This window comes from Bubalus kerabau, chromosome 3 (assembly GCF_029407905.1).
Source record: "Bubalus kerabau isolate K-KA32 ecotype Philippines breed swamp buffalo chromosome 3, PCC_UOA_SB_1v2, whole genome shotgun sequence".
Lineage (NCBI taxonomy): Eukaryota > Metazoa > Chordata > Mammalia > Artiodactyla > Bovidae > Bubalus > Bubalus kerabau.
Window position 1 is genome coordinate 82,710,673 of NC_073626.1, and position 25,820 is coordinate 82,736,492.

The 25,820-nt window shown below is 37.8% G+C and overlaps 1 protein-coding gene across 2 annotated transcripts in view; it reads right to left on the reverse strand.

Annotated features, from left to right (window-relative positions):
- Positions 1-8,202: 8,202 nt before the first annotated feature.
- LOC129646351 (uncharacterized) overlaps positions 8,203-25,820 on the reverse strand; it is a 572,274-nt gene continuing 554,656 nt past the window's right edge. For both annotated transcript variants that reach the window (XM_055572369.1, XM_055572370.1), the window contains 2 exons: positions 11,117-11,270; positions 8,203-8,511 (listed from right to left, as the gene is read on the reverse strand). In XM_055572369.1, coding sequence (XP_055428344.1) covers positions 8,453-8,511; positions 11,117-11,270 — 213 coding nt within the window. In that variant the 3' untranslated portion in view covers positions 8,203-8,452. The remainder of the gene's footprint in view (positions 8,512-11,116; positions 11,271-25,820) is intronic.

The following is a 25,820-nucleotide window of genomic DNA, read 5'->3' on the forward strand; positions in this document are numbered from 1 at the left end:
GCCTACAATGCAGAAGACCTGGATTCGATCCCTGTTGGGGAAGATCCCTTGGAGAAGAAAGCAGCAACCCACTCCAGTACTCTTGCCTGGAAAATTCCATGGACAGAGGAGCGGGACAGGCTGCAGTCCATGGAATTGCAATTAGTTGGACACAACTGTGTGACTAACTTTCACTTTTTCACAAATGGAAGTTTGCTGCAGAAAGTTTTTACATTCTGATGGTCTGATGGAAAATATTATGCCTAATTATTATGTCAATTTTATCAATAATTAATAGTGCTGTTCACATTTTCAAATGATTATTATAAATTATAGCTTTATTTTGGTTCCTACACTTACTCCTTGGAAGGAAAGTTATGACCAAACTAGATAGCATATTAAAAAGCAGAGACATCACTTTGCCAACAAAGATCCATCTAGTCGAGGCTATGGTTTTTCCAGTAGTCAAGTATGGATGTGAGAGTTGGAGTATAAAGAAAGCTGAGTGCCAAAGAATTGATACTTTTGAACTGTGGTGTTGTAGAAGACCCTTGATAGTCCCTTGGATTGCACGGAGATCCAACCAGTCCATCCTAAAGGAGATGAGTCCTGGGTGTTCATTGGAAGGACTGATGTTGAAGCTGAAACTCCAAAACTTTGGCCATCTGATGCAAAGAGCTGACTCATTTGAAAAGACCCTGATGCTGGGAAAGATTGAAGGTGGGAGGAGAAGGGGACGACAAGGGGACGAGAAGAGAATGAGATGGTTGGATGGCATCACCAACTCAATGGACTGAGTTTGGGTAAACTCTGGGAGTTGGTGATGGACAGGGAGGCCTGGTGTGCTGCAGTCCATGGGGTTGCAAAGAGTCAGACACGACTGAGTGACTGAACTGAAATGGAAACTGATACTTTTCCCAGTTTTAAATTTGGTTGTCTCTTTGATAGATGCTTCCCATATATCCTGGATATTAATGTTTTGTTGGTTATATGTCCTATAATATTTGTTATTTTTCTATTCTCTTATTTAGTTAATATATTGTTTTCAGAACCATAGACAAAAAATGCCATATCAGTAACCAAAGGACAATGGGGCTATCAAGCTATCAGCCACTGAGGACATCCTCGATGACGGTACACCCTAGGGGGGTTCAGGATGGAGAAAAACAGGACACTGGCCCTACTTAGTTAAGAAGCATATCAAAGGAATAATTTCATTAAGCCCAGATTTAAAAAAAGAGGAGACTTCCTTAATGGTCCAGTGGTTAAGACTCTGCACTTCCAAAGCAGGGGTACAGGTTTGATTCTTGATTGGGGAACTAAGATCCCACAGGCCCAGCAACATGATCCCCCCCCCCCCAAAAAAAAACCCAGACTCGGCATCTTCTCATACAGAGAAAAGTGCTAAATTCATTAACTTAGGATGTTTGCTTTTACTTTAATTAGCAGCAATCTTTTCATGTTCAACTCTTTTTTTTGTTTGTTTGTTTTGCAAAAATTCCAATGTCCTGGCTCTTCCCTTACCTTTTTAGAACAGACTCCCAGAGATATCTAAGAGACTATATTCTGGGCTTAGTATTGTGTATTCTAGATTAATCTTCAGTAATGCCCCAACTAAAACATAATTCTCACCTTTTAGGCTGTGCAATTTTTTCAGTCAACAGAAGCTTAAATATTTTTATGATATTGGGTCTCATACATTTTCTGTTTATTTTCCCCTCTCAAGTCATAAACATATATTAATATAATTTTATATAAAGCTCCCTTTCTAAAACCTCTAATTCACATCTGATGTCTGTGTAGGTATAGTTCTGTTTTGTTACACATGTTGCCTCTTACATAGTGTTGCTTCTTGCCTGTACTGTGATTTTTGATTGTGAGCTCATGTTCATTGGAACTCTAATCCTGGACTTTATTGAGGCCTTAGTCAACTAAGTACATTCCGCCAGAGAGGATTTATATTTTGTCCCACCAACTGTTTACTAACCTGGATCCGTTAAAAATTGATATTAAAATTCCTTAATAGTTTCCTATCCATAATATAACTAAAAGTAATGGGCTCCATGCTCTGACATCATCTTCCCACAGAGCACTTCATCATCACTAGGGATAGAGATTGAAGATACTTAAGCAATGAGTCAAAAATATTGTTACATGATGATATAAAATAGGTTTGGAGGTGGTGTATAAAATTCTTCCCTGATGTTTTTGAAAGCTAATGGTCTTAACAAGTCACTAGAGAGTGATTACGCATCCCCTAATAAATCTGGCAGGAGGAGAAGGGGACGACAGAGGATGAGATGGCTGGACGGCATCACTGACTTGATGGACGTGGGTCTGGGTGGACTCCGGGAGTTGGTGACGGACAGGGAAGCCTGGCATGCTGCGATTCATGGGGTGGCAAAGAGTTGGACATGACTGAGCAACTGAACTGAACTGAACTGAATAAATCTGGAACTACCTAGAATGTTACGTGCTGAAATATTAAACCTAGTAAACCATTAAACAGGATGCTTCCTATTGTGTTTGGCAAGAACTGATTATTATTTTTTTTAAATAGATGATCTTCAAAAAATTGAACAACTGGTCTTTTCTATTAGGCAATACAAAGTTATGTGTTATTCTTCAAGAATTCCTGAGACCCTCTGGCTGGGACTTTGTGTACTCTTCTAATTGAGGCCCCATATAGTGTTTCATCACTTTGGAAGTTGTAAATAAAGAATCATAACTATGACATGCAAAATTTATTCATAGAACATTATTTTAGCTCAATCCTCATATTTATAGATGTGCAAAAAAAGCCAAATATAGAAACATGTAACTTTGTAAATATAACTTCATATTCATGTGCTATTATTACTTGCTTTCATATTCCTTATTGATAAGTTTTTATTCTTCTAATTCATCATGGACACTAAATATTTTAAGGAGCATGTGAAGCTGCATTAAGCAGAAATAATAAGATATTATCTTTAAAAAATGCTTCTAATTAATTTTGATTTCAAATAAATGAGATATTTCTTATATTAGATTGTCTGGAAAAAATACACATTTGTAATAAAAATATTTGGCTCAAAATCTGAAAATACAAATATATAAAAAAACATATATACTTTGAAAACTGAATTTTTAAAGAACTGCTAATTAGCTAATGTACTTGGCAGCTTTTTTTCCCCACTTCTCATATCTAGGATGTCTAGAGCTTAGGATTATCCCTAGAATGTTAGTTTTTTATTGTGGTAAAAAATAGATAAATACTCCACTCCTTCACTTTTATAAATTTTGTTAAAACATCTCAATCAACATTTTAATCAACCCTGAATTCATAAAAATTGCCTTCCTTTTTCATTGAAACCAGCTTTCTTAACCTGGCAACTGAGTCATATTAACCTCAACCTAAATTGTTTCATTTTGGAATTGAGATCCTACTCTGGCACCACCTTACTGGGTATAAAGACACTCATTGACATGAACTACTAAGTATAAAATATATGGTAGCTTTCCTATTTCCCCCAAATTCCTTACTTTCAATTGATCTACCTGGAATTTTCCCCCTTTCTCATATTCCTCCCTTTCAAACATCTTTGAAAAAACATCTTCTTTACAAATCCCAATCCTATTTCACAATCAGCACCATTCCCCTCCACAAAAAGACTTAAAAAAGAAAAAGAAGAAAATCAGCACTTCTACAAAGCATCTTGGGTCCAGGGACACATGACTTTCTCTATGTCCTTCTACTAAACAACTATTCATCCTTAAAAGACAATTTTTGTTTGTGGATGTGCTTCCTTTCTTAAAAGTGACTCAGGGACAGAATATGCCTTCATATGCCCTACTCCCCAATACCAAATACAGAAGCAGGTCCATAGTACATGTTCAGTAAACATTTGCTGAATTTATGGATGTTGCTATTGCTCTCCCTCTGTGTTTGTCTCTGACACCAGTTATTTAGTAACTGGATTCTAGATATTTCTCAAAAACTGTTTTAGGACTGTTTTCCCCTGATGCCTTTTCCTGCCTTTCCCCCTCTATTCCTACTTCCGTTTCGACACTTTCTCTCTCTCTCTCCTTTCTTCATTCTCTCTTTCTTTTCCCTCAAAAATCACTGCCTCAAAGTAATGTGTTTTCTTAGTCATGCATTAATCCTTTGTGACTAGCTTTGCGCTTAAACCCAGCTATGATTGCATCTTCAACACCTGTCATCAAACTTGTCCAGTGTGGACCTACCACATTCGTGAACCTCTAACGTTGTCTTTATTTTGAAACACTGACAGCCATATGAGCCGTGCCAATCTGGAGAGAACATGAACTCAGGTTAAGATGTGGGGTTCTTGTGTTTCACCTTTGTACTGACATTCTAATTTCAAACCTATTAGGTAACACAATTCTCATGTCCCTTTCCCTAGAATAACCACTTCTTGGTTTAGGTCCCATTTGTGAGCTCCAAGTCTTTAGCTAGTCCTGTGATTCTGCCTGAATCATTTGCCACTTATCTTAGCCTGTCTTCTGGAGACCAAAAGTGAGCAATAGATATGCCAAATGTATAAGATGTGTACTGAGGAACAAAGGGAGGAACAGTCACACACTTTGAATAGTGACATTGGTAAGGTATAAGGGTATGTGTGTGCTTAGTTGTTCAGTAACGTCCGACTCTGTGGTCCCATGGACGGTAGCCTGCCAGGCTCCTCTGTCCATAGAATTTTCCAGGCAAGAATACTGGAGTAGGTTGCCATTCCCTTCTCCACGGATCTTCCTGACCCAGGGATCAAACCCATGTCTTTTGCATCTCCTGCATTGGCAGGTGGATTCTTTACCACTAAGTCCATCTGTGAAACCCCATAACAGTTTTACTGCCATGGTACCTTTGCATCAAGTAAATTGCATAAATACCAACAATATAGTCTACTCAGATCATGGGGCCTGTCATCTCTCAAGGAGGATTCTGCTTCAAAGCTTCCTGAATATATCTGTTTTTAATGCATTAAAAACTATAACTTTGTATACTCCTAGGGATGAAGAAAGAGAAAAAATCTTTTATTTGAGTCTTTGCTTAAATGTCATCTTTTTGTTGTGGCTCATCCTGACTATCCTAATTAAAACTGCAAACCTTCACAGTACCCTATCCAATTTATCCTGATCTATATCTTCTATAGTACTTATTGCCTTCTGATATATAATTTACTTAACTATTTTTATTGTGCATTGTATGTTTCTCCCTGTTAGAATACAAGCTGCACAAAGGCAGATTTTTTTTTCTTTCCCCTCATCTTAGTCTATTTTATTCATGGATGTTCCCAAGCATGTAGACTAGTACCTGGCTCAAATAAATAATCAAAAAAATTTGATGAATGAATGAATGGACAAATTAAAACAGTGCATCAAAAATATTCTCCAGGAATAAATATACATTTCTGATTCTATAATCAGAATACTTAAAAAATAATATTTAGTTATTCTAATATACAAGATGAATGAATGGTTCTCAAGTGGGATATTTATATTTGTTGTTCTCTTTCTTTGATGGCATCATGTTTTAAAATTAAGTATGACTATGTCCCAGCTCAAAATGATTTCCTGGGATTTTGATTATTAACCAATGGAAATTTTCCAGCATTCCAAGGTGCTGATTTATAGCTACCATGTGAAAGACCTCATGAATAGATCCTTCACTACAGTTTCCTCAGAATAGCAAACCCCCAGCTGCCCCTTCCAGCAGAGTCCATGATTTAACTCTGGACTTTGTTTTGACTCACTGACTATAAAAGGGACTAAAAGGAACATATGGGAGTCATTGAAAAACTGCAGGTGAAACCCACTTTAAGAAAGAAAAAGAGCAACCTCAAACTGAGTAAAGAGATCAAACATAGCAAATCCTTTTGATATGACAAAAGGAGTCTTCACTTTTGTGAAGGACGTCACTGTGAGATTATTTTAAATGGTGATTCACTGACAATATTTTTACTGATGACATGTCTCCTGTATGAATTAAAATAACATGGCTATTTTATAGGAGATTACCTGGGGGCATGAAAGAAGGTACAGCAGGTAAGGAAGCAGGTCTGGGAGTAGAAGCCGGTGTTGAAAGTCTTGGGTTCACCATGGTGTGCCCAGAGACTAGGTCTAAAAGCCTGTATTTTGAGTTTCATTAGAGAGAACACATCAGTCAGAGCAGAACAAATGGTGCTGATGGCTGTCGCTGGAACTGCTCTGTGACTAAATGTCTAATTTATTTATGAGCTTCCAAATGAAGCCCTTTTTTATTGAAGGAATGGTTCTGTTAATTTTAAGGCATCCTGTTACTGTATTTCATTTAACTTTGTTGACCTTAGGTATTTAGAGAATGGTTTGCTTCCTGACTTGAGAGGATTCATATTCCTAAGACAATTAAGCTCTAGAAAAGGTATTATAGGAAAATCGCATAGCCTCACAGTAGAAATGTCTGTTCCTATAATAGTACCATTGTTTTATAGTGCGTTGAGAAGAGGACACAGGTGAAACTATGTTTCTCTTAATTTTGTCACTAGGAAATACTGCACAGAAGAGACAGTTACTAAACCTCGTAGACAATTTTTTTATTATGTGGATTATTGCTACTTACTTGTGTATTTTGCTGACATAGACTTTCTTTATACTTACCCACCTATATTTTTAGAAGGGTAAATTTGCAGAGAAAGGCTAAGTTAAAATTAACTATCATCTGGATCCCTTCCTATGAGAAAGGTGGATGATGAGTTTCTTGAAGAAATGACATCTACTAAAACTATAATGTCCCAAATGGTAACTATTTGCATTTAAATTGATTAAAATTCAGTGAAATTCACAAATTGCTCCATCTCAGCAGGTACTTTTGAAGTACTTAATTGTCATTAGTGGTTATTTGCTACTGGTGTTACCACATTGAAGCATACGCATGTGGAACACTTTTATAAGAGACATGTGTACCCAAATGTTCATTGCAGCACTGTTTACAATAGTTAGGACATGGAAGCAACCTAGATGTCCATCGGCAGATGAGTGGATAAGAAAGTTGTATTTCATATACACAATAGAATATTACTCAGCTATAAAAAAGAACGCATTTGAATCATTTCTAATGAAGTGGATGAAACTACAGCCTATTATACAGAGTAAAGTAAGTCAGAAAGAAAAACACCAATACAGTATATTAACACATATATACAGAATTTAGAAAGATGGCAGCAATGACCCTATCTGTAAAACAGCAAAAGAGACACAGATATAAAGAACAGAGTTTTGGACTCTGTGGGAGAAGGCGAGGGTGGGATAATTTGAGAGAATAGCATTGAAACATGTATATCACCATATGTGAAATAGATCGCCAGTCCAAGTTTGATGCACGAAACAGGGCACTCAAAGCCAGTGCAGGACAACCCAGAGGGATGGGATGGGAGGGATGCGGGAGAGGGGTTCAGAAAGGGGGACACATGTATACCTGTTGCTGATTCATGTCAATATATGGCAAAAACCACCACAATATTGTAAAGTAATTAGCCTACAATTAAATTAATTAAAAAACATTAAAACATCTAATTTTAAAGAACAAATGAGACATGTAAATAATAATCACACACAAGTATATGCAGTGCACATATATCAATATTGTAGAAACATTAATAACTGAAAAGATCCCACCACTTATAGAGTAGTGGAAGATTTGAACAAACAGAACCCAGAACTCTATGAGGGAAGATGAATGACCATTATGAGAATAAAAATAAATTTAGCTTTAATTAGGCATAATAAAATGAGAAATATACCAGGTAATATCTTAAAGTTTATCACAAAAGCCTTGAAAGAGTAACTTTGAATGTATATTTTATCTGTTAGCATTTTACATGTTGATGATTAAAAAAATCAATATTAAAATGATGGTTTATAGAATAAAAGTGAAAAGTAGGCAACTTTCATATAAAAAAAATCCCAATTAATTTAAAATTTATGAACATTACCCAATCACCTGTGATATTTGAAGCATCTCTTGGTCCAGAAATTTTCAGCAGAAAAAGTAGATATTGTATACTATGTACATGTGGATCAAACTGAAGTAGATCAAACCATGTAAATCAGTATCTAGGACCCTTATTATTTACTTTCCAACTTAGTGGTTTTTAAATTTCTGAAGGAAATTCCATAAAATCAGATTTTTAATAGCACCACAACACTTCAGTCAAAAGCCATTTATATGAATTTGTCTTTTCTCACACCTATCATATCACCCAAATTTGTCAAATTATGGATTTGTCATGCTTGACATTTAATTTCAAATGAGCCAAGTCTTCCTAGAAGCATTGGAACAGCTAACTACTAGAGTACATTCCACAGAAAATATGAACATATGCACTAACATGTACACACAGCACTATATGTTATTTGACTCTAATACATTTGTGAGGAATCTCAGCAACCTAAGAAGGGGTGGTGAGGGCAATTAAACACAACCCGGGACGGATCATCAGACATGGAGAGGAGTCTGGGGAAACCCCAGTGCCCTTCTGTGCTGCTCCCTGTGACCTGCAGTTGAGGATAAGGGACAGGGCTAATCCATTCAGCATCTCTGTCCCTGAGTCCCGAGATGGGACTATCAATTTATATCGATTTTACTAAATTCTAACAATGCAGGCCATTAGGTAACTACATGTTAATAATTTATTGTTAGTTTATTTTTAAAATGCTACTGTCTATAGAAGAGCTATAAGTAAATGCTACCTTCAAGTATGAAATGCTTGAGGCTACTTAAGAGGTTTAACTAATATGTGAGGCCATTACAGTCACTCATATAATTGTATAAACTCTGATATCTTTCAGTTATTACAATTATTCAGACACTTGTGTTTACCTTCTTGGAATAAATTCTATCTCTGTGCAGCAGAACAACAATATGAATATACCCTTTGATTGTGTTGGCTTTGTCAAGATTATAAGTTAACTATAAGTATTAAAAGGGCTTATGACTATTCCATCAGAGAGAAAAATTTGAGGTACCATGGAAGAATTAAAAGGATCCTATAATGAAAGAAATTTCTCTTAAAAAGTAGTGATGCAGCAGGATTAGGGTGTTGTGCAAGGTACATATAAAATAAAAATTCAGCTAGTTGCTATGTTCGTCTTTAGTGCAATTTCTCCACTCTGGCTTTTTTTTTTGTTGTTGTTGTTTTAGTTTAGTTGTTTGAGATTTTCAATATACCTAGAAATTTAAATCTGTGGTCACTCTAAAATTTAAGTCATACCTTGATAATAAATAATACCCTTCAGACTACCTTTTCTAAGCTTGTAAAGTTAAGAGGCTTTTGAAAAGCTGTGCATGGAAATGAAAGAAAACAGAAGAGAGAAGAAGTAAGGTGAGATGGGAGGAGCTGTTAGGTTGCCAGCCTCTCTGTGCTAAGATCTCCACAGGCCAGCATCATCAGAACATAAATCATTCACTAAAGCTTCCCTCTTTTTTTTGGCCTCTGCTAATCTAATTCTTAGCATTCAGCCAAGTGCACACAAAGTTTAATCACAAGGCCAGAAATATATGGAGTAAATTCTTCAAGACTAATACTAATCATATTAGGATATCTATTGGGCATACCAAAATGAATTGAAAATGAAAAATAGAGATTGAGATCCTAATTTGAAGGTATTTTGAAATCCATGCCTGGCCCTCATTAGAAAACTACCCACCTCTACTCCCCTCTACCCCGCCAAAAAAAGAAAGAAAGCTCTCTTTTATTCTTCCCACATCATCTCCCACTCCAAATTACATACTTAAATCAATTGGAAACAGAATGGGCTAAATCATATGTAAATTATTCTGAGGTTCAGTTTGTACTGTCATAGACTATAGCTTATCAAACTTTAATGTGCACACGAATCATTTGAGGATCTTGTTAACATACAGATTCTCATTCAGTAAGACTGATGAGGAGCCCAAGGTTCTGCATTTGTAATATGCCTCCAAGGGATGCTCCTGGTCTGATTCACAGAAGATACTTTGAACAGCAAAGTTTTAAAGTAGAGCATCATTTGCTTTCCCAAATTGTGACTTGTCTATCATATTCCAAAAAATATTCCACATTACTTTCGACTGGCATCTTGATGTTTGGCTATATATAAATATATATATCAAAAGTGTCCTAAAAGTTGTACTAATTGTGATTATTAACAAACATCACAAATACTATAATATGCATTACTTGGCTAAAATAGAAAAACCCAGAATATGACTAATCAGAAATGATAAATTATATCCATATTTTACAATAAATTATTTATATTTTGAAATTCTGTCATAGTTGAAATTATACTGATACTGTAATTTCTAACATATGAGCTATTAACTTTTTAATGACATTTGCAGAACACTGATCAAATTTATGAGGTTTTCCTTTAAATTATGACACTCTCATGTCACTTTTTATTCTGAATTCATTAAGCACATTTAGTTTAATTTTCTGAAAAAGAGATGTTGAAGGCTTTACATTTTTTTTTGCCATTGACAATTACTTATATTTTATTCTTTTATTTCCCACAGACAGGGAGGCAAATATGTTTTTTCCTTTGCAATAGGAAAAGTCAAGTGACGATCAAATGCATGGCTCCAAAAGCCTAATACTGAAAACACGTATTGTACTGGCTCATAATCAATTAAAAGATATTTTATTTTTAAAAATCAAAGCAAATATGATATATGCTGCTGCTGCTGCTAAGTCACTTCAGTCGTGCCCGACTCTGTGCGACCCCACAGATGGCAGCCCACCAGGCTTCCCCGTCCCTGGGATTCTCCAGGCAAGAACACTGGAGTGGGTTGCCATTTCCTTCTCCCAATGCATGAAAGTGAAAAGTGAAAGTGAAGTTGCTCAGTCGTGTCTGACTCTTAGCGACCCCATGGACTGCAGCCCACCAGGCTCCTCTGTTCATGGGATTTTCCAGGCAAGAGTACTGGAGTGGGTTGCCATTGCCTTCTCCAGAATATGATATATAGAGAGAAGTATTTAAATATGCCATTTCTCCCCTGAATTGTGTTTCTTGAGCTGTTCCTTCCCAATTTTTAAACAAAACTTTTAAAGATTTTACTTATTAACCACTCATGCTATACAATGTATAATCCCAAGAAATATAAAAAAATTATGCTAACCTTCAAAGATGTGACTGTGACCACTTTCAGATGAGATCTTGTCATAAGGTGTTTCCTTGTCTTTCTTGCCTGAATCTTTCACAGAATCGTCGGACTGGCTCTCAGGGTGACTCTTAGATGTTGGTGAACACAAATTTCTCTCAATTTCCACTTCCTGTTAGAAGACATTAAAGGGATATGTGTTAAAAGCTATCAGTTGGAAACAGATGTGGTTTTTAGGGGGTTTAAAAAGTGGGAGCGAGTGAGGGAGGAGGTTTCTATGAGTGATGCTTTCCAATATGCTTCGGGTAAAATGTTGATAACTTAGCCAAGCACTGTAAACACATATCTGAAGCTTAGTTTACTTCTCTGGGAATAGTTCCACTTCCCAAATCAGCTTTTCTTTCATGTGGCTTGTTTTGCTCTCATAAAAGACAGAAAGTAGAAATAAGAGTCAAAATATAACCTAATACATGTTAATAGATGCAACTTCCTAAGGCCTGAGAAATGTCCTTAAGGGATTTTAAAAAATAGCTATATATATCAACGTCATATGCTTAAGACAGAAGGAAATGAGTTTTTCTTTAATATCACGCTCATCCTATGGTGATAATCTTAGTAATTATAGAGTTCCCAAATTACAAACCTATTCAACTCCATACAGTAAGTACAGTCTGGCCATTCATAGAGATTATGAAATTACTTCTTTGAGACAGTAATTCAAAATTGGAGAGATAAAAATTTCCCAAAGGAAAAATGTGTAAAGGATATTTCAAATACAGGGAGTCTACTGTTCCTTGTTTTATAGATTAACACAATCCAACCAAGCAAACCCCATCAATCAGACTAATTATTTTGAATAAAAAATTGTGAAATGTAAATGAGCCAAGACAGCTTGAGAAGCAAAGTGTATTTTTTTAAGTCAAGTAATATGTTGAAAAAACTTTAATAGCTACTCACAACTTTTATATTTTTGTACATGAAGTTGTATTTTCTAAACCATGACCGTTCAGATAAAGAACTGATGAATTGCTCTTTACTTTTGTTACATTTTAAATACACTGGCATGAATGAGTCAAGTTTGAGAGACAGATAAAAACTCTAAAACATTTCTTAGAGTAGGTACATTTTCTGTGTCTATGATGTGGTTAGACAGGCAAGGCTTTCAGAAAAATAACCTCCTAACTTCTTAGCATGTTTATGTTTTCTAATTTTCACACACACAGTATATATACATACATATACTACATTTATAACATTTATATATATACACTGCTGCTGCTGCTAAGTCGCTTCAGTCGTGTCCGACTCTGTGTGACCCTGTGAACTGCAGCCTACCAGGCTTCTCTATCCATGGGATTCTCCAGGCAAGGACACTGGAGTGGGTTGCCATTTCCTTCTCCAATGCATGAAAGTGGAAAGTGAAAGTGAAGTCGCTCAGTCGTGTCTGACTCTTAGCGACCTCATGGACTGCAGCCTACCAGGCTCCTCCGTCCATGGCATTTTCCAGGCAACAGTACTGGAGTGGGGTGCCATTGCCTTCTCCCATATATACACTACATATATATAATTAGAAAATAGTGGTATGTGATTAACCATCTCATCTTTCAGTACCCCTCCTTCCAATATATGATATATACTGTCTTCCTTACTGTGAATGTTTAATTGGAACTAAAAACATTTACAGGCATCAAACAATGGTGAAGAAGCTTCCATTTTTTAAAAAGGCATTGCCTTTAACATTTCTGTTTCCAACTAATAGCAAAAACCCAAATGCTCATAACTGTAGTTTGCTTTATGTCGGATAAGCCATGGCAGGTGGCTTGGTTGCCTTAGCTAGTACAGAAGCACAGAATGCTCTCCTCAGTTCAGTCTGGTGTCTTCTCCTACTGCCACATGAAGTGACTGCTGTGAAATGGATGCAGCACCTTTGTTTGCTCTTGTTTCAGCAATTTAATCCAGCTCCTTGCATTGGCAAAAACGAACTAAGATAAGCAAAGAAAAAATAAAAATGCCTTAAAAATCATGATTCTTGTTCAGAAAATTGTTGTTTTGATAATGGCCAGAATGCTGAAAATGGTCCGCAAACCTTTTGTGCACGTGTGCTCAATCGTTCAGTCGTGTCCAACTCTTTGTGACCCCATGGACTGCAGCCCATCAGGCTCCTCTGTCCATGGGATTCTCCAGGCAAGAATACTGGAGTGGGCTGCCATTTCCTTCTCCAGGAGATCTTCACAACCCAGGGATTGAACCCCTGTCTCTCATGTTTCCTAATAGGTGATATGAAATTATCATCTCTCTGTTTCATATATAAAAACACAAAATGTGATTTGGTCAAATTGCTTAAGCAAATTTCAGCCAGTGATAACTCTGATGTATATTACATTGGTATTTTCAACTCTGAATTCACAACTATCATATACTGAGGCAGTAAAGGGCCCCACAGACAATTCAAATATGGACAAGTAGACGCATTTCCAAGCCTCCATCATCAGATTCATGTCAGTGTGTGGCAACTTCCTTAGCACCCTGTCAAATGGTAAGAAGGGGCCTGTATAGAAAAGGACTTCTTAGATAAGGTTGAATTGAGTTGTCTCTAATCAATGATCTGCTGTAATCTCTTTTAGTCTGTTTTATGCACTGTGTTCCAACAAAAGATTTACTGAGTAAAAATCCACAGGCTTAAATAAATGCACAGAACACCAGTTTAGAGGGGGAAAATACCCACAGCCTTTGATTATGAGAAAGTGAGATTCAAGCCTTCTCTTCACTGCTTATTAGCTGTGTGATCTTGTTCAGGTCACTTAATATATCTGGGACTAAGTTTTCTCATATATTAGAGGAAAAGATTTAGTCACCGAACATCTAATATCCAACGATCAACTATTTGCAGTGCAATTTCATTTGAAATAAAATAAAACAAAATTTACAAATGTGATTCATTTTGTGTAGCTTCTAGTCTAGTGAAGGAAACAAAGTGTGGTAAAGCACATAAATCAACACAAATATGCAACTGTATACAGGTAAGGAAGAAGAGATACATACACCCTGAGTGTCTGAAATAGAAGAATCCTCCTAGTGTGAGGAAAATCACAGTGTTCACCTCCACCCTTACCCCAAAAGAACTTTGGTTGATATTTCAGGGATAAACATCCTACTTTGACAAAACCTACTCTAGCTTTTCACATTGTAGCCCTGATTCTGTCATGTGTGCATATGTACACACACACATACGCAAACACACACACATACATACATTGCTTAAACTTCTTCAGTAACTCAGCTAAGGTCATAATAGTTAGTGTGGCCTTCCATTGGCATTGGCTCAGAGGTTAAAGCATCTACCCCCAATGCGGGAGACCCAGGTTTGATCCCTGGGTCGGGAAGATCCTCTGGAGAAGGACATGGTAACCCACTCCAGTATTCTTGCCTGGAGAATTCCATGGACAGAGAAGCCTGGTAGGCTACAGTCCATGGGGTCGCACAGAGTCGGACATGACTGAGCAACTTCACTATTCACTATTCCATTGGCATTACTGGCATTTTGAACCAGGTAACTCTCTATTGTGAGGAGCCTATTCTGTGCATTGTGGGATGCTTAGCAAGTCTTCTTCCATTTTACCCACTAGATGCCAGTAGCATGGTGCCTGGCTGTGACCATCAGAGGTATGTTCAGACATTGCCAAATTTCCCACGGGGAGCAAAGACATCCCTGATTGAGAGCTGCTGCTTCAGGATAGGCTGGGCCAGAAGAAGATCAATATTTATATGAGAAGATAAATTATGAGACTATGGTAGTGCTCCAGGCAAGTGATGACAAAGGGTGATGATGGAAATAAAGAGCAGTGAACTAAGTTGAACGCTATTTAGGATGTAAAATTGACAAGGCTAAATAATGGATTGTTTGAGGTTTGAGGGAGAGAGAATTTCATTTTTCTTCTTTCTGGTGTACATAACTAAATGAGTTGTGGTATGATTAAATAATGTGAAAGCACCAGAAGAAGACTGGTTTGTCAGAAAAAAATAGACCATGAGTTGGGTACCAAGATATCCAAAAGGATTGCATTTGTAGCCCTGGAGCTTAGTGGAGAGGTCTTAATGAACAAGTAATCTGTGAGTCATCTGTCTTACGGTGGTAATTGAAACAGCGGTTGTGCATGAACTTTCTTCAAGTGTGATGAGGAAAACATCCAGAATTGAGCCTTGAAAAATGCTGACATTTAATATTAGGGCAGAGAAGTAATAGCAGGCAAGAAGAATGTTAGAAGAAAATTAGAAGGGAAGAGTATCTTTAACAATATTGCATTCTTATTGGGAGTAAAATTAGGTAGAAACTTAAATACATACTTTGAGTGTAGCAACATGGATGTAAACTGTTGAGCAAAATTGTTTTGCTGAAAGTAAAAAGCTGGGAGGCAGATTGAAATGGGTGAAGAACTGACTGAGAGATAGTGGGTGAAGATTATTTCTTATATAGTTTAGTGTTAAAGTGAAGGGAAGAAATAGAGCAGTAACTTGAGAGACATGTTTTATTTTTGTGGTAAAGAAAGAGATGTGCATGTGTTGAAAAGTCAGTTGAATGGATTAAGTGAGATGGAGAAGATGGTTGGCTATGCTGCAGAGACAAGGAAAATCAATGATGTAAAATTTCTGAGAGGGGAAAGAGAATGGGACCTAAAACATGGGATCAAATATAACCCAAAGATAAGAGAACATACGCATTCTGGTTGTCACTGAGGGGAAGGAAGGTGAATTTAATACAGATATAGATAATTTGTAGGCTTGGTAGCTCGAAGACAAGAACATCCCAATCTGAGATTGTCTGTTTTCACTGTTAGAATGTGAGGTCTGATGTAAGTGGGAAGAGCATCGAGAAGACAATGAAAGAAGTTTAATTTCATTGCTGTGGGATACAGAGAAGTGAGATGAGCAGACAGATGGCCAGGCCTAATGCAGCCCTGGGTGCCCATTTGAGGTTGACAATATCGAGTTTACAGGGATATTGTTAGATGCTGTTGAGTGACTTTGTCTGAAAATTCTCCATAGTTCTACTTTAGGCCATGAGAAAGTGGATAGTTGCTGACTTCAACCTGGTAGAGGTTATGTGAGGAAAAAATAAAAATAAAATGTGTATTTGTAGGGTAGGCTAAGGTGTGAGAGGGGAGAGGTTTAAGGGTGTTTAGGTTCCCATCAAGAGAAATAAGAAAGTGATTGAAATGAAACCATGGGAGGTAAGATGAATTGAAAGGGAAGAAAGTAAAGAGAGGGTGGATCGGAAGACAAAAAAAGATCAACAGACTAGAATCCTGGTGAATTTAAAGAACACATGTACTGTGACTATTTGGTGAAGCAAATTGGAAAGGAAGGTGAATGAGCTTTTGCTTCAGTGATTTATGAAGTAAAATGGATACAGTTTCTAGGATCTAGTTGTGACCATGAATATGGAAACTAAAGTAGAGTAGAGGAGAATATTGTTAAAAAGGAGGAAAAGGAACTCAGAGGCTATGCTTTCTCTGGTTAATGAGAGGGCTTGGAAGCTTGAGAATCACAAAGTTAAGTTTCAACATCCCTGGTAAACAAGGGAAACTTAACTGAAATTTAATAAAATAGTAATGAAAGGGGACAAGAGGGTACATCCTGAACCTCAGATGATCAGAATTTTAACAAGAGAGTGGGGAAGGAGTGGCCAGAAAGAGCAATGCCTCCAAGTACACAAGGAGGAGGGTTCAGGGATGGTAGTTTTTCAGGGCAGAGTCATACTTCTGTCAAGGCAAGAAAGTAGAGAAAGCACCTCTGGGCGAAGTTGAGGGTACAGAGGAGGTTGCCAATGATGGAGAGGTAGCTCCAGAAGTACTGGTGAAAGCTCTGGTTTAAATAATATCTAAATAAATCAAATCTCTCAATAATGTTTACAACCTCTTCTAGCTTTAAAACACCTTGAAACCAGGAAACCCAAGGAAAGTAGGAGGAATTTAAGCTTAAAAGATAATGAAATTTTCTTTTGTTATTTATATAGATTTATGTATTAACATAATGAATAATTTATCTTAGAAGATGAAATATATGTGTTTTAAATATGAGAATGTAAAATGCCAACTTTTAATCACAATCTAGCCATCTAGTTCCCAAGAGACCACGGAGCTATATAAGATCGCCTAAAATAGTCAGAGCATCTTCCCAGACATTTCAAAGGAAAGTGGTCTGCCTTATTGCATTATTATTTTTTGCTCTCAGTATGGATACATGAGTGAAAAGGTTGCTGAGGTGGGAGGGGGTGGAAGATAAGCATGGATTAATGAGAATGTTTAGACTTGCCAATATTTAAAGTGCTGAGCTTGCTTAAGTACATTCCTAGACTCAATGGATTATTGCCTTTAGAGAAATTTTATTTTATTATTTTTTTAATTTTATTAATTTTTAAAAATTTTATTTATTTATTTTTAATTTTATTTTTTAACTTTACAATATTGTATTGGTTTTGTCATATATCAAAATGAGTCTGCCACAGGTATACATGTGTTCCCCATCCTGAACCCTCCACCCTCCTCCCTCCCCATACAAACAGGGAAGCTTTATACCTTCACAAAGAAAAGCTCAAAAAGAAACGGAAATCATCAAAATGCGAGAGATAGGAGAAGAAACCTCCTCACGATGAATTTTGCTAATTTGAGAGAAAAAGAGAACTCTAATCATGGCTTGAAGACTTCATGAGTGAACAATTCTCTTGAAAGTTTATAATCCCCTTTTCCTGGCCCATTTTCTGGAAGCTTTTACCTTCTCCCTCTGTGTATTAAAAATATAATTTCCCTCATAACTCAGTGCAGCCTTCTGTATGAAGTTCCTCCAATCATTCCATTCCACAAGCATCTTTCGTTCACTCAAAATACTTTTGAACATTTAATATGTCTCAAGCATTGTTCTAGGCACTGTGAATCCAAAGATTAAGATGCAGCTTGGGTCCTCAAGGTGCTTACAGTCTAGTGACAGATGAAATACATTAATTGACCCTCCTAACACAAACAGGAGTGTGTAATAATAAGGAAAAGAATAAGGCATCCTGGACACACAGAGGGAGGATTCCTTTAAGATGTGGTCAGAGAGAGCTTCCTAAAAAAGGTTATGTCAGAGCCGATTCATGGGCTGGAGTTGAACTCCATCCTGTAGGTAACAGGAATCCTTGAAAGTGAATGAAATAGGGGTGACAAGATTAGATTCATACTTTAGATAAACGTATGTGTCAGTTCTATGAGAAATATACAATGGAATAAGATGATAGTATCTTACACAGTGAGTTTGTAAGGAAATCATTAAAATTTCCATTTGGGGGACAGGACAAACCTACCACAGCATAGTGAAAAGGAAAGTAGAAAGAGAGCATATTAAACCATATTTATGAATAAAATTAGTAACTGGTAGGCTAAAGGAACAAAAGACTGGTTCCAAATAGGAAAAGGAGTACGTCAAGGCTGTATACTGTCACCCTGCTTATTTAAGTTCTATGCAGAGTACATCATGAGAAAGGCTGGGCTGGAAGAAGCACAAGCTGGAATCAAGATTGCGGGGAGAAATATCAATAACCTCAGATATGCAGATGACACCACCCTTATGGCAGAAAGTGAAGAGGAACTAAAAAGCATCTTGATGAAAGTGAAAGAGGAGAGTGAAAAAGTTGGGTTAAAGCTCAACATTCAGAAAATGAAGATCATGACATCTGGTCCCATCACTTCATGGGAAATAGATGGGGAAACAGTGGAAACAGTATCAGACTTTATTTTTTTGGGCTGCAAAATCACTGCAGATTGTGACTGCAGCCATGAAATTAAAAGATGCATACTCCTTGGAAGAAAAGTTATGACCAACCTAGATCAGATCAGATCAGATCAGTCACTCAGTCATGTCCGACTCTTTGCGACCCCATGAATCGCAGCATGCCAGGCCTCCCTGTCCATCACCAACTCCCGGAGTTCACCCAGACTCATGTCCATCGAGTCAGTGATGCCATACAGCTATTTCATCCTCTGTCGTCCCCTTCTCCTCCTGCCCCCAATCCCTCCCAGCATCAGAGTCTTTTCCAATGAGTCAACTCTTTACATGAGGTGGCCAAAGTACTGGAGTTTCAGCTTTAGCATCATTCCTTCCAAAGAAATCCCAGGGCTGATCTCCTTCAGAATGGACTGGTTGGATCTCCTTGCAGTCCAAGGGACTCTCAAGAGTCTTCTCCAACACCACAGTTCAAAAGCATCAATTCTTCCGCGCTCAGCCTTCTTCACAGTCCAACTCTCACATCCATACATGACCACAGGAAAAGCCATAGCCTTGACAGCAGACATTACTTTGCCAACAAAGGTCCGTCTAGTCAAGGCTATGGTTTTTCCAGTGGTCCCAGAGAGCTTAGGCCAATTTCAGGTTTCCTTCTGGACCCACTACAGTGAGGTGTCCTGGGAGGAATCCTGGGAGATGAAACATACACCACACCTTCGCAGTTTGGGCACAATATTACTCCTGATACAAGTTACAGGGGCAATCCCACAAATATGCTCTTCTTTTTCTCCCAATATATATTTCACACATGAAAGTGAAATTGAACTTTTTCATTAAAATAGGGGTAAGAAAACAGTTATTTTGCTTTAAAAGTGAAGTCTGGGTTTCATCTTCAGGGGTTGGCAGGTGCAGCCTTCTCTGTGCATCACGTTTTGACATGCTGAGTATTAGTTTTACAGGAGACATCCAGATGAAGACATCCAGGAGGCAGCTAGATTTCTCAAAAGAGGAGTCTGTGCTGGAGTGAAAGATTTAGGACTCACCAGCAATAAGGTGATAGTTATTACAGTAAAAGGATATTAAATTTCCCAATCAGAGTATGTAGACTAAGTCCAGACAGCTGAGAAAGAACCTCACTGACATTTAGGAGACAGGCAAAGGAAGCTTATCTAGGGAAGGCAGGAGAGGAGAAACAGTCAGAAGCAGGGCCACTCTGGTCTACACGGTACTTTGTGTGAATCAAAAAATAAAAAAGCCTCCTCTTCAAGATACTATTCCAGCTGTCAGAAACTTGTCATAATATATGGATTTTGTTAGATCAGAACATGTTACTACCACCTGCTAGAAAATATCATAATAGATGACACCACTCTTGTTTTGGGTACCTCTTTCCCTAGATGTGTGACTTAAGCAGATTATAACCTGCACAACTCCATGTGGCTGCCAGAAGCACCCAGTGATGATTGAAAGCCATAAATGCCCAGGATGTGGGCATTTTCAATGCAGCAGAGAGTTTAGAGAAAATAAGCAACAAAAATATTTCCTGGTTTAGGCAATGAGGAGCTGAACTAGGTAAAAGCCATTCTGGTAGAAGAAAGTTGGTTCTGGTGAAGAATTGATAATGAGGGGAAAAAATTATATAAGTATCCTAATTCTTAAGGATTTGAGTAATAATAAAAATAATAGCAATGACAAGAATAGCTAGAAAGCCTTGAACATGTTACATTTTAAGCATTTCATATGTATTACTCTTGCAAGCCTAATCTCAACTTATGAGAAGGTAAATTTACTCCCAATTTAGAAATTATGAATCTGTGGTTCATAGGAAGGAGGACAGGGAACAGATAAAGAAGGTGAGGGTGATATGTAGATGTGTGGCGAGATATATGGCAGAGAGATCATAGCTTTGAGCCTTCATGATCTTTCCCATCTCTGCAGAGAATTCACGATGGGATGTGTGAGGAGAGGCAGATGGTTGTTTTCCCAGAAGATGCAATTTGGATTCAGAAGGCCAAATCCACTGTCCAGTTCTTTTATTAAGAATAATGTTCCCCCCGCTAACTCTTAATATCCCGTAGCCTCGGCTTCCTCATCAGAGAAATGGAGACACCTTGCTGTCTACCCTATTTTCACAGTACTTTTTCAAAGGATGTCACAAAGCAGCAACACTTTCCCTCCTCTGCACATGTTATCTTCCCCTCCCTTGTCAATTTTGCCAAGACAAGTAAGGTCTATGTCTCTGCTTCTTTGAGTCAGGGCATACCTACTGGATATGGCAGGTGTGCTTACAACAGAGAACAGCATGGAGCAAAAGGCCCTTGTGAATGAGATGAGGGAGAGAAGGAGAAAGGAGAAGGAGATTGCAAGCAGCGTGGGTGCCCAGAAATGCAACTGAAGAGTCTATACAGTTTCCGGCCAAGTCTCCCCGAATGGCTTATTTCAGAAAGCATCCCTGTGCTTTGGGTTGTCCAAGCCACTTGGACAGATCATTTGTACGTGCTCCATTCTACAGCCAGGCTAGATTTCCCAGGCCACAGGAGAATCAGCAGCTTGCAGTGTGTATGAGCCATCTTGGCTGTTGAGTGCTGTGGGATCTTCAGACACCTATAGCCTCAGACCATGTGCATAGCCTCAGACCATGTGACATGAAAAATTCATGAAAGAGTCTGAGTAAGATCTGTTCAGTTGAATCAAACCAACCCACAGAACCATGACAGATAAAAATAAATCATATGAAGCCACTAGATTTGGGGACTGGCTTGTTATGCAGTAATAAATAACCAGAAAATGTATCTTCACCCACTGTATCTCCTATTGTTCAGCTTCTGTGGCCTTCATTTTTCTACTCAAAAATAAGAAAGCTGGAGAAGAGAAACACTCCTTGAAGAAATCTTAAGGGCCAGGATTTCCTGAATATTATGTTATGCCATATGTTTTGCTCTACATGCATATTTTTATTTAATACATTAATACTCTGAGGTAGCTATTTTTATTTTTTTAATACTTAAAGTTAAAATAATACATTTTTCATTGTTGCTGTTGTTTATTTCTTTTTTGGTCATGCCATTGACATGCAGGAACTTAGTTCCAATTGGACCAAAGATGGAAACAGTGTTCCCTGCAGTGGAAGTATAAAGTCTTAATCACTGGATCACCAGGGAATTTCCAGCAGGAACTTTTATTTGGTAGTAAAGAAAATAAAGTTAGAGAACTTAAGTAACTTAAGTGAGTTGCCCCCATCCACACAGTAGAAAGTGCTAGGTTTTTCATCTCAAATGCTGGTGTCTTTGATTCTTAGCTGATATTTTTAATTGCTACATAAACCTGTCTTCCTAGTGTAACTTATTAATCAGTCCCCCAAACTGAAATAATATGGGTTAGAATGGGATGACAGGCAAAATATCAAGTCCTTTACAGCTATAAATGGGTCTCATTCCTCCTTACACCTTTGGTAGCATTATGCCTTATACACTGTAGGCATTTAACACATGTTGAGGTGAATTTTTAAAATCTCATGATGTTTTATATTCACACGGCATCCAGAAACAGACATAAAGAAAATAAGCAAATTCAATAATTAGATGGGGAAAGCATGATGGACACTACTGCAACATAATTTATACACTCTATTGTATGCCATCACTCAAGAAGGATCAAAAGAAACCATGGTTAACTCCCTCATTTAACCACACTTGATAGATAATTTCAATGTTGGGTTTATCAGGTGAGTTAACTGAGCTGCATGATTTCCCAGTAACATCTCAGTAACTCTGCATCTAGAATCTTTCAATATGGCTCCACCAAGTTCCATCTGCCCATGCTTGGCCATGTCTCTGGCTGTTCTCAAAGGTATTTCCTAAATCATCTCTGTACTTTCTGCTTCTTCACCTGTGTTCATACATGTTTCTCTAAAGAACACTCTCCCCCATGTCCCTACTTGCCATATTTACTATTGCAATTTCAACCGTCTTTTCACATGAAGGTTAAATGGCTCTTGCTTCAGGAAGCTTTCCCCTAAGACCATAGAGAGATGCAATCCCTCTCACATCAGAACTCCTCCAGTATTTGCATTCTTCTTGATGCCTTTCATTCTGCTTTGTACTCTATTCATTTTTAACTCATCTTGTTTTCCCCATTACACCATCAGCTCATTAAGGATATGATTTTTTTCACCTTTAGAGCCCACATAGTATCTAACACACTGCTTTCCTTGAACACTGCGGATGTTTACTAAATGTTTGTTGAATGGATTCAAATAATTTTTGAATTTTATATTCAAATAAAAATTCAGAACTAAATACAACCTAGAAATGTCCAAAGAAGGTAAAGATGTGAGAGAGAGTGAAAGGAGCAGATGTTAAAATAAAAAAAACAAATAGGCCAACTCCTTTGGGGAGAGAAGAAAAAACAAAATTTATACCCTACACATGACAACCCAAAACTTTACTGCCAACACTTTAAAATTACTCCTTTACACCATGGAAGAGGCAAACATTCATGGAATGCTGATGGGAAAGATAAAATAACACCCTAAGTTGCTAATAAACACTGGCCGGATGAACAAACAAATGTACTGAGCCCACCTGTCCCAGTGGGAGAGCTTGACTACCAATCTGGGGAAGTGGGGGCTCAGAGCTAACTCATTCATTCATTTACCCACCCGGCAAATATTTGTCTAATGTGTGGTGTGCCAAGTAACACACTCAGCAAAGATATACAAAGATGAATCAGGCATGGCTCTTGTCCTCATGAAACTCCTAATCCACGGAAATAAACAAGTACATTAAAAATGTCAATGTGAATGATAAAAACAGCAATAAATATATGTAAGAATGTAGCAGATATACAGAAAAGGGAGTGATTGACTTTGAAAATTGACATTTTTAACTATTCAATCTGCCCATCATACAACAAATATTTCTTGAGTGCCAACCATATACCAGGCTCTCTGTGGGCACTGGACATACAGGGGTGACAGGACACACAATCACTGACCACAGAGAGGTTAGTTTTCACCTATGAAATACCCAGAATTGGCACATTCATAGCAATAGCAAGAAGACTGGTAGTTGCCTAGGACTGGGGGGACTGGAAAAAAAGGTGGGAAATAGCTGCTAATGGGTATGCATCTTTGGAGGGAATGATTAAAAATGCTCTTAAATTGATTGTAATGATGACTGCACAACTCTATGAATATATTAGAAACAACTGAATTGTACTTTTAAATAGGTGAATGTTTTGAATGCGAATACTATCTCAATAAAGCTGATTTTTTAAAATGAAAAAAAAAAAATTACTCCTTTAGATACAACTCAGCGGTCTAATGCAAAACAGTTTTTTCACAATTTAAAACAATTCTAAACTTAAAAAAATCCATGACATATGAGAGAAACAATTGGGGTACTAAAATTATTGTTTATAAGCAAGAATATATGCATTTTTTCTAAAGTGCTATAAAACAATTTCCTTTTAAAAAATGGATCATAAGTTACCATGGTATTTCTATTCATCCTTCCAGAATGAGTTTAAATATTAAACAACAAAATAGAAGCTACCACTTCCCAGGGAAAAAAATGCATCAATAATTTTTATAATTTTCAATTTGCTGTTATAAATCCTTATTGACAGTATAGCCATAAAATCAACATCATCCTAGTCACTCCTGTAGGTACTTTTATCCCGAGTAGTCCCTATAGTCCCCTGTTCTAGTACACTACATACAGATACCACACCCAGCCATGTTCATTAATTCATTTCACTTACTACTGAACTGCGCTGAACTGTGTGACTCTCCCTGCTTCCCGATTCATACACTGAAGCCTTAATGCCCTGTTGCTCAGAATGTGACTGTATTTGGAGATAAGGTCTTCAAAGAAGTGATTAAGTTAAAATGAGGCCTTTAGGGTAGGTCTTATCCAGTCGGACTGGCATCCTTATAAGAAGAAGAAATCTGGGCTCACTAATAGACACCAGGCGTGCACATGCAGAGGAATGACCGTGTGCAGAGGCAGCAAGTGGGTGGCTGTCTGCAAGCCAAGGAGAGAGGCCTTGGAGATAACCAATCCTGCGGTGAGTGGAGCTTGGAATTCGGCCTCCAGGATTGTGAGAAGATAAATTTCTGTTGTTTAAGCTAGGGATCCTCAACCTCTGGGATCCATTGCCTGATGATTTGAGGTAGACCCGCTGTAATAATAATAGAAATAAAGTGCACAATAGATACAATGTGCTTGAATCATCCCCACACTATTCCCTCCTCACTCAATTTGTAGAAAAATTGTCTTTCATGAATATGGTCCCTGGTGCCAAAAACGGTTGGGGACTGCTGGTTTAAGCCACCCAGTCTGTGTTATTGTAGTCCTGGCAAACTAATATAGTATACTTAGAGTAATAAGGATATAATTGATTATTGCATGCTAAGTCACTTCAGTCATGTCCAATTCTTTGCCACCCTAAGAACTGTGGCTCACCAGCCTCCTCTGTCCATGGGATTCTGCAGGCAAGAATACTGGAGTGGGTTGTCACGCCCTCCTCCAGGGGATCTTCCTGACCCAGAGATCAGACCCAGGTCTCTTGTGTCTCCTGCACTGGCAGGTGGGTTCTTTACAACCAGCACCACCTGGGAAGCTCCGTGTCTCTATAGCTAGACAGAAAAGTCCTTACTACCACTAATGTGGTCTCTCAGTCACACTGGATGCATTTAACAGGATAACTATCAAAGAAGTTGTAAGGCTCACATGTGATATAATGTATGCAGACCCTCTCTTCTGAGACAAAGCCACAGGCAAAAGTTTTCCTAGCTATTTTATAACCTCCTGACCAAACTGAGATTCATTCTTGAAATTCTGACTTTTGCAAATATGTTTCCTCTGTGGCTTCCTGGTGGCTTAGATGGTAAAGCGTCTGCCTGCAATGCGGGAGACCCGGGTTTGATTCCTGGGTCGGGAAGATCCCCTGGAGAAGGAAA